The sequence below is a fragment of the Danio rerio genome, chromosome 18 (genome assembly GCF_052040795.2).
Source record: "Danio rerio strain M-AB ecotype USA chromosome 18, GRCz13ab, whole genome shotgun sequence".
In the NCBI taxonomy this organism is placed as follows: Eukaryota; Metazoa; Chordata; class Actinopteri; order Cypriniformes; family Danionidae; genus Danio; species Danio rerio.
In genome coordinates, this window is record NC_141038.1 from 52,462,501 (window position 1) to 52,478,303 (window position 15,803).

Consider the following 15,803-nt stretch of genomic DNA (forward strand, 5'->3'; position numbering starts at 1 on the left):
CAAGCCGTTCAAAGCACTTCATGATGATAGGAGTCAGTGCAATTGGACGGTAGTCATTAAAGCAGGAGGGAGATGAGTTTTTTGGGACCGGAATGATGGTAGTGGCTTTAAAACAGGTGGGGACAACAGCCTGGGTTAGAGAGATGTTAAAAATGTCTGTGAAGACATTAGTGAGTTCTGATGCACAGTCTCTCAGTACACGACCTGGGATGTTGTCAGGGCCCGGAGCTTTGCGTGCGTTAATCCTGCTGAGAGACCTCCTCACACTGTCCGGAGACAGAGTCATCACCTGGTCACCAGGGGGAGGTGGCATCTTCTGTGCAATGGTGCTGTTTTGTACCTCAAAACGAGCGAAGAATTTGTTTAGCTCGTTCAGCAGGGGGATGGAGCTGTCACATGTCTGTGGTTGGGGTTTGTAGTCTGTGATGGACTGTATTCCTCTCCACAGACTCCGTGTGTCCCTGCTGTCATTAAAGCGATGGGCTATACCTCTGGAGTACTGTCTCTTAGCTTCTCTGATGCCACGGGAAAGGTTGGCTCTAGCTGACTTTAGGCTCGCCTCATCTCCAGCTCTAAAGGCAGTGTTCCTAGCCTTCAGGAGGTTGAAGACCTCTCCTGTTAGCCATGGCTTCTCCATGTATTTTCTCCATATAAGTGTTTGGTGTTGTTTGAGTCTGATATGGCAGAGGTTTGTGTGTCAGCAGATGAATGAGCTGTTCTGCGTTCATGAACACTTGATTTTCAGCTCATCCGCTAAACTCAAACAGCCCAAAGCACCTTCGCACTTCATAAAACTGAACCACCAGGACTCTCTCCTTTTCTAGCCTCGCCACAGATTCGAAAGTTTCGAAAGCATCGCATAAATATTGGCTCCATGCGGACAACGGGAAGCCAAATCTACACTTTCAGAGCGGGGGGAAATATGTAAATAAAATTCTTTTGAAATGAAGAAAGGCCAGGGATACGCACTGCGTGACTGAAACAACAGAATTATGAAAGTCCTGACAGAAGAAAGATATTTTGATTGGAGAAAGTCCAGCGTGGAGGACGACGAGCCTCATTTGCACTTCAGAGATTATTCAGAGAAGCTGGAGGAGATCAAGACTCGAACTTAAACACGTTTAAACAACTTAACCGAGCCACATACCTACTATGAACAGAAATCAGACAGCAATAATGAATTAATGTACTTCATGGCAGTTTTAGGATTAAAAAGAAATACTCAAATTGGACATAGAAGATAAAAAATGTTTGGAGAGGAGTTTATGAGCACGGATGCTCTCAGATTTTGGGCACATGTGTGTGAAGTTCAAGGCTGACTGCATCGACAGAGTCAAAGGAGGAAAAAGCAGAGCTATTCTGAGGTAAATTGAAGACACATGCTGCTAAATGTCTTCTTGAATAGAGGAGGCTGCAAATCAGTTCATTTCAGTGGGTGTCTGAAACACATGCTGATGTAGAGATCCGCTGACCAATGAGAATATATAACAGACACTGAGAATGAGAAAATACACTCACCGGCCATTTTATTAGGTACACCCTATTAGTACCGGGTTGGGCTCACTTTTGTCTTCAGAACTGCCTTAATCCTTCGTGCATAGATTCAACAAGATACTGGAAATATTCCTCAGAGATTTTGCTCCATATTGACATGATAGCATCAAGCATTTGCTGCAGATTTGTCAGCTGCACAACCATGATGCCAATCTCCCGTTCAAAGCTGCTCTATTGGAATGATCTCTGGTGACTGTGGAGGTCATTTGAGTACAGTGAACTCATTGTCATGTTCAAGAAACCAGTCTGAGGTGATTCACGCTTTATGACATGGTGTGTTATCCTGCTGGAAGTAGCCATCAGAAGATGGAGACACTGTGCTCATGAAGGGATGGACATGGTCAGCAGCAATACTCAGGTAGGCTGTGGCGTTGACACCATGCTCAATTGGTATTAATGAGCCCAAAGTGTGCAAAGAAAATCTCCCCCACACCATTACACCACCACCACCAGCCTGAACTGCTAATACAAGGCAGGATGGATCCATGCTTTCATGTTGTTGAGGCCAAATTCTGACCCGAGCATCCAAATGTGTCAGCAGAAATGGAGACTCATCAGAGCAGCAACGTTTCTCCAATCTTCTATTGTCCAGTTTTGGTGAGCCTGTGTGAATTGTAGCCTCAGTTTCTTGTTCTTAGCTGACAGGAGCGGCACCCGGTGTGCTCTTCTGCTGCTGTAGCCCATCTGCTTCAAGGTTGGACGTGTTGTGTGTTCAGAGATGCTCTTCTGCAGACCTCGGTTGTAACGAGTGCTTATTTGAGTTACTGCTGCCTTTCTATCAGCTGGAACCAGTCTGGCCATTCTCCTCTGGCATCAACAAGAGATTTGCGCCCACAGAACTGCCGCTCACTGGATATTTCCTCTTTGTCAGAGCATTCTCTGTAAAGCCTAGAGATGGTTGTGCATGAAAATCCCAGTAGATCAGCAGTTTCTGAAATACTCAGACCAGCTGTCTGGCACCAACAACCATGCCACATTCAAAGTCACTTAAATCCCCTTTCTTCTCCATTCTGATGCTCGCTTTGACCTGCAGCAGATCGTCTTAAACCATGTCTACATGCCTAAATGCATTGAGTTGCTGCCATGTGATTGGCTGATGGGAAATGTGCGCTAACAAGCAGTTGGACAGGTGTACCTAATAAAGTGGCCGGTGAGTTTGGATGAATGAACAACGCCACAATAGTCTTTTTAAAGCCTGCTTTCGTGTTTCGTGTCCTTGTAAAAATACTGACAAAAACACGTAAAGCTACAGTATCATGAAGAGAGGGTTCAAGAGTTTACTGTACGGCGTTATGAAGCTCTGTAATCAATTAACACACATGAACTGACTCCATCTAATTTCACAGCATGTGGGATTTTCCATACTGTAATAACTGGAATAACATATGAAGCGTTCAGAGCGCTGAATGTTACATATAGTCGTGTATGCGTGCACATGTAGAGGCTGACATGTGACAGTGTTTGGCTCTTTGCCGGTGCAGATGTTCAGGGGCCCTACAGTCCAACACAGGTAAATGAATTAACCCTCCGAACACACACACACACACACACACACTCGATTTCTCCGTTCTCAGGACACACACCTCAGCCTTTCACAATGCTTGCAAGACTAGTTTTTAGATCCATGTTTTTATTACCATCATCCAAAACACAAATGATCTGTACACAATACACAACAATGAACTCAGTATTTTCCAGCTGTGCAAGGAAAGACACATAGCTATCGGTTTTTATTAATCTGACCCTGTAATCATAATAAAAGATGGTGCTGTTTTACTGTCACTAGTGCTCATTTCAGACTGAAATCACTGTGAATTGGATTTGTATGTTTATGAACTGTGGGTTGTCAGTGTTTTGCATGTTTTGGACTATTTTAGTCGCAGTGACGCTCTGAAATCACTAGCATATGGCATTCATTTGGTGAAGATGAAATGCTTCCAGGCCAGAGGAGGAACAATCCCGGAGAATTCTGGAAGTTTTATAGAGGATCTCTTTGTTCTTGCCTGATATTGAGTCAGATTCGCTTTGATTAGATCGATTAAAACATGGAATCAGTGTATTGCTAATTAGATTTACTCTATGATTGGATCATTTGAATAAGTGAATCGTTAACTTCAGACTCTCTGACCAGATCCTTTGAATCAGTGAATCGTTAACTGCAGATTTACTCTGACCGGATCATTTGAATCAGTGAATCATTAACTTGATTCTCTGAACAGATCATTTGAATCAGTGAATCGTTAACTGCACATTTACTTTGACTAGATCATTTAAATCAGTGTATATTTAACAGGAGATTCACTCTGTTCACTCAGAGTGATTTATTCTGAGTGAATCTTTAACATGAGATTCACTTTGAGCAGATTATTTGAATCAGTGAATTGTTACCTGCAGATTTACTCTGACCAAATCATTTCAATCAGTGAATTATAAACCGTAGATTTACTCTGACTGGATAATTTGAATCAGTGAATCGTTAACTTGAGACTCTCTGACCAGATCGTTTAAATCAGTGATTTGTTAACTGCAGATTTACTCTGACCAGATTATTTGAATCAGTGAATCGTTAACTGCAGATTTGTTTTGATTTAATAATTTGAACAAGTGACTCTTTAAAAGAAGATTCACTCTCTTAGCTCCAAGTGAATCTTAGGCCTGAGATTCACTCTCACCGGATCATTTGAATCAGTGAACCGTTAACTGCAGATTTACTTTGACTAGAACATTTGAATCAGTAAATCTTTAACAGGAGATTCACTCGGACCGGATCATTTGAATCAGTGGATCGTTAACTGCAGATTTACTTTGACTAGATCATTTGAATCAGTGAATCTTTAACAGGAGATTCACTCTCACCGGATCATTTGAATCAGTGAACCGTTAACTGCAGATTTACTTTGACTAAAATATTTAAATCAGTGAATCTTTAACAGGAGATTCACTCGGACCTGATCATTTGAATCAGTAGATTGTTAACTGCAGATTTACTTTGACTAGATCATTTGAATCAGTGAATCTTTAACAGGAGATTCACTCTCACCGGATCATTTGAATCAGTGAACCGTTAACTGCAGATTTACTTTGACTAAAATATTTAAATCAGTGAATCTTTAACAGGAGATTCACTCGGACCGGATCATTTGAATCAGTAGATTGTTAACTGCAGATTTACTTTGACTAGATCATTTGAATCAGTGAATCTTTAACAGGAGATTTAACTCTGTCCACTCTGAGTGATTCATTCTGAGTGAATCTTTAACATGAGAATCACTTTGAACAGATCATTTGAATCAGCAGAATGGTTCATTCTACTGTGGCAACCTATGAAACAGAGACTAAGCCGAAGGAAATGAATGAATGAATGAATCTTTAAAGGAAGGTTCATTCTGAACAGATCATTTGAATCAGCGAATCGTTAATAAGAGTTACTGACTCCACCAGAGTATTAATAAAAGCTAAATAATCAGAGACATGGCAGCTGTATTTCTAAACAAAAAGACCAGGCTGGAAAGACTTGAATCATCAACCTTCACTAAAAAAAAAAAGATTGATTTTATTTTAATGTAAGCAGTTGCAAACAATGTATATGCTGAATATAAACAAACACTACACATTTTAGTAATGTTCAACTAGATTTGTTTGTTAACATTCAGCCCATATTAACTTTTGCAACTACTTACCTTAAAAAAACGTTGCAAACTCAATGAACTATTATTTTCAGTCTTGTTGTCGTAATTCAGCTGTCAAATGACTGAATCGGCAGAGCAAAATTACAAGCAGCTCTCTGGCCTCGAGCCTGATGCCAAACCGAGCGTGAAGTCACTGAAAAAGACGTAAGCTCCTCCACAATCCATCCAGTCCACTAAAGAGACGCTCTGACAGCCGGCTGAAGCTTTGAAACACTCATTAATGAGCTGTGATTGCTCTGATCTGGAGGCCAACACCATTCCTCCAACGCCACAAACAAGCGCGAGTGTTTATCTCCACACAGGACGCTGATAAATCACCTCTAGCTTTTATGTAACATGCATGTGTTTACCAGACCAACGCGCTGTGTAAAATTCATCACCGGAAGAGTTTGCTGTGCCATATTCATTCATTTTCCTTCGGCTTAGACCCTTTATTCATCGGGGGTCACCACAGTGGAATGAACCGCCAACTTATTCAGCATATGTTTTGCACAGCGTATGCTCTTCCAGCTGCAAGCCAGTACTGGGAAACACCCATTAACACTCCTTCACACACACACACTGTTTGTTGTGTTTGGAGCTCCTCTGCAGAGATGATGATGATGATGATGATGATGATGTACTCTCTTTTAGACTGATTCATCTGTGCTGGAGATCTTTGACTCTTATCTAGTGAGCTTTTCTCTCCTCATTCGTCTCTGTCTGTTTTCCTCTGCTTTTATGTATTGGTCATTGGGGATGTTCAGTCAGATCTAAAACTCTGAGATCACAGTGCGCTTCAAACACTAATTTAAACTTAAACACAAGTAAATCAATTCTACACCTGCATTTTTCAAGAAATGAATGAATGAACCAATGAACCAATGAATAAATAACTAAATGAACGAACGAATAAATGAATGAATGAATGAATGAATGAACGAATGAATGAATGAATGAATGAATGACCGAATGAATGAATTCATTCATTTTTTATTTATTCATCCATGCATTTATTTATTTTTCCATTCATTCATTCATTCATTCATTCATTCATTCATTCATTCATTCATTCATTCATTCGTTCATTCGTTCATTCATTCATTTAATGTATTTATTCATTTTGTTTATTTATTTATTCATTCATTCATTTTGGTTGTTTATTTATTTATTTATTTATTCATTTATGTATTTATTAATTTATTTTTCTATTTATTCATTTTGTTCATTCATTCATTCATTCATTTTATTTATTTATTTATTCATTCATTTTATTTATTAATTTTTTTTATTTATTCATTCATTCATTCATTTATTTATTTACTTATTTATTTATCTATTTTGTTTATTCATTCATTAATTCATTTATTTATTTATTTATTCATGCATTCATACATTTATTTATTTATTCATTTACTCATTCATTTATGTATTTATTGGTTCATTCAAGCATTTATTAATTTTCTTATTCATTCATTTCGTTATTCACTTATTTATTTATTCATTCATTTATTTTATTTATTTATTCATTTATTGTATTTATTTATTCATTTCATGTATACAATTATTCATTTCCCTTATTTTTTATACATTCATTTTATCTATTTATTTATTTAATCATTCATTTTATTCATTCATTCATTCATTTATTCATTTATTTATTCATTTATTAAATAATTAATTAATTAATTAATTAATTAATTCATTCATTCATTCATTCTTTAGTTTTATTTATTTATTTATTCATTCTGTTTGTTTATTTATTAAGGTTTTTTATGTGTGGCATTGTACATATTATATTATATTATATTATATTATATTATATTATATTATATTATATTATATTATATTATATTATATTATATTATATTATATTATATTATATTATATATTTAGTATTTTATTCATACACATTAGTACTTAAACGTCAAATAATACTATGCTATAACTATGGCATTTTTATAGTAGTCCCCAAGTTTACATGAAATTATTTTAAGGTACTCTGTATATATAATTTTATGGTAGTACCATTATATTTTGCAAGGAATAATCTAGAAAAAAACGAACACAACTAAATTCACAGCATGAGTCTTGACATTAAACATCATGGTACGAATAAATTAAGACACAATCATTCATAAAACAGTCCAGCTCACTGAGAGCCAAAGCCAAGAGACGCTTTGTCCTGTAAGTAAAAACTATAGTCATTTAGTGTAAATACTTCAGTGTTTTTGAACCATACAATATTTCACAACTCCCCCAGTATGCTGTAGCATTAATAATAAGTAACTGATAAACTGTAATAAATACTGTAGCTTACCTTAGTTTTTACTACAGTGAACTGTAGTGTATTGTAGCTTCATTAGTTTAGATGTGGAAAACTACAGCATTGAGTCATCTGTTGACATTATTGTAGTTGTTGCAACTGTAGAATCACCACAACAAATTCACTGAAGTGCTTTACTATAGTACGCTTCAAATGCACTATACTTTGTACTTTATTGTATTGTTTTATGTGACTCTCTCTACTATTTATGTAAGACTTGTTCACTTCTCTTTCCACTTGAGACCTGTTTCTTATTCGACTCCTGTGTTTGCTCCAAGAGAGACCCGGTTCCAGAAATCCAGTAACACTGTGACCTATTTATACCAGAGCAGCCTGAAATCTCCATCAGGAGAAGCTCAATCCATTTACATTCACTCTTACAATAGTTTGTTTCTCACCTCCTTTACAATGAGTTCTTACCTCATCCATCAGGTGGACACTTTAGGGAACCACAAGCATTAAGGAAAGTTAGCTGCAGATCGGGTGCACATGCAAGCTGAGACTACATGTAAGACTATTAATGCATACACCAAACCCCGCTTATCACACCCTTCACAGTGACGTCACTAGCTCTGTTAAGTGCATGTGCCAGATACTACTGACTGCTGTCAGAAATTTAAATGCAAAATGTGGTGATGCTTTGTGAACCCACAAAAAAAAGTTAAGTAAAGAAGTAAGGTAAAGTAAAAAAGGTAAAGTAAGGTAAGGTAAGGTAAGATAAAGTAAAGGAGTAAGGTAAAGTAAAGTAAGGTAAAGTAAGATAAGGTAAAGAAGTAAGATAAATTAAAGAAGTAAGGAAAGTAAAGAGGTAAGGTAAGGTAAAGTAAAGCTAAGTAAAATAAGGTAAAGTAAGGTAAGGTAAGGTAGGTTAAAGTAAAGAAGTAAGGTAAAGTAAAGAAGTAAGGTAAAGTAAGGTAAGATAAGTTAAAGTAAAGAAGTAAGGTAAAGTAAAGAAGTAAGGTAAAGTAAGGCAAGGTAAGGTAAGGTAAGGTAAAGAAGTATAGTAAAGTAAAGTAAAATAAGGTAAAGTAAGAAAAGCTAAAGAAGTAAGGTAAATTAAAGAAGAAAAGTAAAGAAGTAAGGTAAAGTAAAGTAAGGTAAAGTAAAGTAAGGTAAGGTAAGATAAAGTAAAGGAGTAAGGTAAAGTAAAGTAAGGTAAAGTAAGAAAAGGTAAAGAAGTAAGATAAATTAAAGAAGTAAGGAAAGTAAAGAAGTAAGGTAAAGTAAGGTAAGGTAAGTTAAAGTAAAGAAGTAAAGTAAAGAAGTAAGGTAAAGTAAGGTAAAGTAAGGTAAGGTAAGTTAAAGTAAAGAAGTAAGGTAAAATAAAGAAGTAAGGTAAAGTAAGGCAAGGTAAGGTAAGGTAAAGAAGTATAGTAAAGTAAAGTAAAATAAGGTAAAGTAAGGTAAAGTAAGGTAAGGTAAGTTAAAGTAAAGAAGTAAGGTAAAGTAAAGTAAAATAAGGTAAAATAAGGTAAGGTAAGGTAAGATAAAGTAAAGAAGGTAAAGTAAAGTAAAATAAGGTAAAGTAAGGTAAGGTAAGGTAAGGTAAGATAAAGTAAAGAAGTAAGGTAAAGTAAAGTAAAATAAGGTAAAGTAAGCTAAGGTAAGGTAAGATAAAGTAAAGAAGGTAAAGTAAAGTAAAGTAAAATAAGGTAAAGTAAGGTAAGCAATAGTGGGGTGAAGAGCGGGGCAGGGGTGCGTGTGAGGAGGGGAATTAGTAAAAAATGTGCTGCCGAATCAGATTTCAGAGGTGCCAGATCCGGATCCGACTTGTTTCGGCACAAATTAAGCCCTGATTTTACACTACAGTAAGCTGTGCTGTAATAAACAGTCATACTACAACATTATCATGTTGAAAACAAAGAATTACCTTATCTAAGTAGATTATACACACCATAAAGTATTCATTTAGCAAAAACTTTGCTCGTTAACGCAAATTTGTAATCAGCCAATCACATGGCAGCAACTCAGTGCATTTAGGCATACAGACATGGTCAATATAATCTGCTGCAGTTCAAAGCGAGCATCAGAATGGAGAAGAAAAGGGGATTTAAGTGACTTTGAATGTGGCATTGTTGTTGATGCCAGACGGGCTGCTTTGAGTATTTCAGAAACTGCTGATCTATTGGGATTTTCACGCACAACCATCTCTAGACTTTACAGAGAATGCTCCGACAAAGAGGAAATATCCAGTGAGCGGCAGTTCTGTGGGCGCAAATGCCTTGTTGATGCCAGAGGTCAGAGGAGAATGGCCAGACTGGTTCCAGCTGATAGAAAGGCAACAGTAACTCAAATAAGCACTCGTTACAACCGAGCTCTGCAGAAGAGCATCTCTGAACACACAACACAGCCAACCTTGAGGCGGATGCAGCAGCAGATAAAGGCAGTTCTGAAGGCAAAAGGGAGTCCCAACCGGTACTAGTAAGGTGTACCTAATAAAGTGGCCGGTGAGTGTACAATTCCCCTTTTGTTAATGTTCATGTTTTGTTTTTGTCTTCTTGTGTTATCATTATGGGATTGTGATTAATTGCGGGAAATGTTTTACACAGTGAATGCCCTTCCAGCAGCAGCCCAACACTGGGAAACACCCAAACACACTCATACACTATGCACAATTTAGTTCATCAATTCCCCGATAGCGCATGTGTTTGGACTGTGGGGGAAACCGAAGCACCCGGAGGAAACCCACGCCAACTCAGGGAGAACATGCAAACTCCACACAGAAATGCCAACTGAATAAGCCGAGACTTGAACCAGCGACTGAATGCTTAAATAATAGAGATGTACACTCACAGACTCTGAAGCCGGACCCCGCTGGCGTGTGTCCCCCGCGCTCGCTGTTGTAGATGGTGGTGACGTTGCCGCTCTCGCAGTAGTTTGTGCAGCGTCCCTGAGTGCAGCGCAGCCTGCAGATGGTGGGAGTGAAGAGCACTTTAATCCGCTCCGACCCACCGCGGACCACCGCCGACCGCTGCCCGGACGAGGAGAGCTGAGCGGAGGCTAAACACACACACAAGCACAGTCTCAGAGCATGCATGACGAGGCCCTTCACACACACATCACACACACGCTCCTCTGGTATCCGGATCTGCTGTGAATGAGACTGAGAGGGAGATCCATGGAGCTGTGTGTTTCAGACCTGCTGCTCACTGACAGATCAACACACTGAAACACTGAACATGAGGAGAGAGAGAGAGAGTGTGTGTGTGTGTGTGTGTGAGTGTGTGAGTGTGTGTGTTTGCGCTCTGACATATGAGCAGCAGAGGGTGGAAAACACTCTGGAGGAGGAGGAACAGAGAGAGAGAGAGATCTGGCACTGCACACTGAGTGAGCTCAGCTCTGGTTCATGTGTGCGTGTGTGTGTGTGTGTGTGTGTGTGTGTGTGTTTGATAGTGTGGTCGTGTGTGTGTGTGTGTGTGTTTAAGAAAGAGTATATATGTGTGTGTGTGTGTGTGTGTGTGTGTGTGTGTGTGTGTGAATGTGTCTAATGTAATGTGCATTTGTTTAAGAGTGCGTGTGTTTGAGAAAGAGTGTTAGTGTGAGTGTGTGCGTGTGCGTGTTTGAGAGTGTGTGTGTAAGTCTGTGTGTGTGTGTCTTTGTTTAAGTGTGCGTTTGTTTAAGTTTGTGTGTGCGTTTGTGCGAGCGTGTGTGTTTTTGAGCGTCTGTGTGTGTGTCAGTGTGTGGGTTTGAGAAAGAGAGAAAGAGAGTGTGTGTGTGTTTAAGAGTGTGTTTGTGAGTCTGTGTGTCTGTGTGTGTGTGTGTCTGTTTAAGCGTATGTTTGTTTAAGTTTGTGTGTGCGTTTGTGTGAGCGTGTGTTTTTGAGTGTGTGTGTGTCTGTGTGTGTGTACGTGTGTCTAATGTAATGTGCATTTGTTTGAGAGAGTGTGTGTGAATGTGTGTGTTTAAGAAAGAGAAAGTGTGTGTGTGTGTGTGTGTATGAGTGTGTGAGAGTGTTTGTGTTTGTTAATTGTCTGTTTGCGTGTGTGTTTATACCCGTGTATGAGCACTTGTGTGTATCCCTGTTTCTGTGTTTGAGTGTGTGTCTCTGCTTGTGTGTGTGTGTGTGTGTGTGTGTGTGTGTGTGTGTGTGTGTGTGTGTGTGTGTGTGTGTGTGTGTGTGTGTGTGTGTGTGTGTGTGTGTGTGTGTGTACTGGATACATAGGGTGAGTGCTGTATTTGCTGTCCACTAAGGGAGGGCTGTATTTTTTTTTCAGCTTTGTCATTTGGCAGTCTTTCAATCATCTAGACACCTTCAAGTCTTTGTTTCCTCTGTGGAACACAAAAGGAGATGTTTTGAAGAATGCTAACCCTGCTCTTTTACAAAAATTGACATAATGACAATAAAGCCCTCCAGAATCTTGCGATATTTTCTAATATTTCTTGACATCACAAGATTTTTGGTGCTTTTTCACAACAAAACAAAAGAATCGAAGCAAATGTTGCCGCAAGTTTTAAGAAAAGCTGCCACAAAATCTGTGTTTTTAGGCCACGAATATTAAAATAAATAACTGCTAAATTCCTGCAAAACAGAGAATTGTTCTTTTTTTATAATTTGAAATGAATGAATGGCTAAATGAATGAATGAATTAATAAATAAATCAATGGAGGGATGCATGGATAATTGAATGAATGAATGAATGAATGAATGAATGAATGGATGGATGGATGGATTAATGAATGAATGAAGGGATGCATGGATGAATGGATGAATAAATGACTCAATTAATTAATTAATGGATGAATGAACAGATGAATGAATTAATGAATGAATGATTAAATAAATGAATGGCTGAATGAAGGAAATAAATAATAAATAAGTGAATGAATAAAGGGATGCATGGATTAATGAATAAATGAATTAAAGAATTAATTAACAGATTAATGAATGTAGGGATGTATAAATGAATGAACGAATAAATGGAAGGATGAATGGATGGGGGATGAATGATTGAATGAATAGATGAATGAATGAATATATGGATGGCTGAATGAATAAATGAATGAATAAATGAATGAATGAATGAATGGATGGAAGGATGGATGGAGGGATGCATGCATAAATTAATTAATTAATTAATTAATAGAAAAATAGACACCTGAATGAATGAATAATTGAATTAATTAATTAATGAATTAATTAATTAATTAATGAATAAGTGAATGAATGGATGAATGGATAAATTAATGAATGAATGTTTTAATTATTGAATGGAGGAATGCATTGATGAATGAATGAATGAACGAATGAATAAATGAATGAATGAATGAATGAATGAATGAATGAATGATTGGTTGAATGAATGTACGAATAAATAAATGAATAGAGGGATGCATGGATGAATAGATGGACGAAATAATAGAGAGCTAAATGAATGATTGCATGAATGAATAAATGAATAAATAGAGGGATGAATGAATGAATGAACAAATGTATGGATGAATGAATGAATGAATGAATGAATGAATGAATGAATGAATGAATGAATGAATGAATGAATGGAGGGATGCATGGATGCATGGATGAATAGATAGATGAATTAATAGAGAGTTGAATGAATGATTGCATGAATGAATAAATGAATAAATAGATGGATGCATGGATGAATGGATGAATGAATGAATGAATGAATGAATGAATGAATGAATGAATGAATGAATGAATGGATGGATGGATGGATGGATGGATGGATGGATGGATGGATGGATGGATGGATGGATGGATGGATGGATGAATGAATAAATGGAAATATTAATACATTTTAACTCATTCACTCATTCATTCATTTATTCATTCATTATAAATGAATGAATGAATGAATGAATGAAATGTTATCACAGTGTTCCCATTTTTTTATTTTAGTAGTCATTTTTGTGTTATTGACCTTTTTTTACCTGTGTTATTTTTGTGTTATTGATTTTGTGTTATTGACCATGAACACATGTCAGAGTATATACTCCTTTGTATATATAATTGTAAGAGCAGTTAATTAATGCGATGTACTGTAAATATTTACCAGGGTAAGAGGAGGACTGAGCTGTGTGTCAGTGAGATGAGAAGTGAATGCAGCAGCGTTACACAAGAGTTTAAAGCTCTTCATCAAGATTTTATTGTCCGGTTTGTGTTGCCAAGTATGAATGCTTGTGTGAGATAATGTTGATGGTGGATTTGGGGAAGCTTGTGATGAATGCTGTGTTTTTCCGGAGCGTCTGTGCACTGATGTGACCCGCTCTAATGGGGTTTATCATTTAAATTACTGTACAATCATGCAGGAACCATCAGAAGGAGTTACTGAAATACATCACATTCTGTAGCATAGAAAAACATATTGATGCCAATTAGGAGCTTTTAAAATCTAGAGCTGGATTACGGTAATATACTGTATAAAGCCAGCAATTTACTCAGTCACAAAAATAAAGAGCAGTTCTTATATTATTTTACTGTAAAGTATCCTAAAATTGAGTCTCCAACAACAGGTTTAGATGCATCTAAGATCAGAAAACATTGCAATTTTGTCAGAATATGATGATGGCTACTTAAAGCAGGATAACACACCATGTCATGAAGCGTGAATCATCTCAATGTACTCAAATGGCCTCCACAGTCACTAGATCTTAATCCAATAGAGCACCTTTGGGATGTGGTGAAACGGGAGATTGGCATCATGGATGTGCAGCCGACAAATCTGCAGCAACTGTGTGATGCTATCATGACAATATGGAGCAAAATCTCTGAGGAATATTTCCAGTAGCTTGTTCAATCTGTACCATGAAGGATTAAAGCAGTTCTGAAGGAAAAACAGGGTCCAACCCGGTACTAATAAGGTGTACCTAACAAAGTGGCCGGTGAGTGTAACTTTTTCAGATAAAAAAGGATGCTCATTTAGGATGTTTCTTAAATATCAGAAAACATATGGTAATGTTTCTGGGATATGGAAACAATATGGCTTAAATATATAGAAACACTATGGTAAAGAGTCAAAATTGTACATAGAGCACCTTTAGGGTGTGTAAACCCCACACTTCCATTAGCCGACTCTGCTCTTACTGGTCAAAAATGTTTTTATTTAAAACTATTAATTTATTTAATTTTATTTTGATTTAATGTTTATTAAGTTTTCTTCTCAACAAGCTAAAATAAATAATATAAAATAAAATAATAAATACGGACGTTTCCTAATAATTTATGGATGGATGAATGAATGCAAGAGCTAGCCAAGTCTGTTTTGATCGATCTTCCAGTGTCTATTTCATGTCGGAAACGGATGTTTAGAATGTACATTTGTCACAGGAGGAGGAGATTATGCAAATCAGACCCTTTGATCATGTTGACATGGATTGGTAAACCACAAAATATTTTAAAATTTAACGACTCGTTAAGGCCATTCAAAGACAACTCTTTAGGGGCTGTATTTTCACGATCTATGCGCAAAGTGCAAAGCGCAGGCCGCAAAAGCATTAAGGTCGTGTCTGAATCCACTTTTGCTATTTTAAGGACGGAAAAATCCAGTTTGCGCGTTGGCGCATGGTCTAACAGGGTTGAGCTTATTCTCTTAATGAGTTAAACCATTCAGAGTCTCATCTCCCATTCCCTTTAAGAGTCAGTTGCGTCGCGCCATGGTGCATTTGCTATTTACATGACGGACTTTGTAATTGTAAAAACTGAACACTTCACTTGCTAGAAAACAGTTAAACAGATCATCTGCAGCGCGAGAATAAGAGATGAGCCTCCTCATTCTTTACTTTCACTTTCGCTCTCGTGGATAGGGAAACGAGTTGTACGCACAGACATCCATTAGCCTATACATAATTAATTTAATTTGTTAATGAGCAAAGTCAGAGCTTACTATCCTAATGCAATCATTAATAATCAAGGCATGATCATATTTAATTGTGCTCAAATAAGCAAAATCTAGAGGCCTCTAGAGAGCCACTTCTGATACCAAATGATCAACTAGAAGACCAGTTATTATTTGTTGCTCCTAATACTTGTATAGTCAACAAGATTTCTGTCAGGTAGTGTACAAATAAGATTATTTTTTTTGAATCTCTATATGACCTGCTCTTGAAAAAAAGCAGATGAAATGCGAAGCGTCTCGCTCAGCTTGGAAACTTGGATTGTCCTTTCCAGCTGCATTAAGTGTTGGATTTCCAGAGATCTGCGTTTGGCAGCGGCTCTTTTCTTTTCCATGTGACACGACATCCCTCATTTGTGCATTTTCCACTTCGGCAGGCAATAAGCTCTGACATTATGCGGT

The 15,803-nt window shown here is 37.3% G+C and overlaps 1 protein-coding gene across 8 annotated transcripts in view; it reads right to left on the reverse strand.

The window, feature by feature from the left end:
• Nucleotides 1–15,803, reverse strand: part of ltbp4 (latent transforming growth factor beta binding protein 4) — a 121,975-nt gene that overhangs the window by 72,544 nt on the left and 33,628 nt on the right. For 6 of the 8 annotated variants that reach the window (XM_087293410.1, XM_087293409.1, XM_087293412.1 and 3 more), the window contains exon 5: nucleotides 10,342–10,548. In XM_087293410.1, coding sequence (XP_087149536.1) covers nucleotides 10,342–10,548 — 207 coding nt within the window. Of the gene's footprint in view, nucleotides 1–10,341; nucleotides 10,716–15,803 lie in introns of those variants that run through there. The other 2 variants (XM_087293414.1, XM_087293413.1) reach the window with 1 other exon arrangement.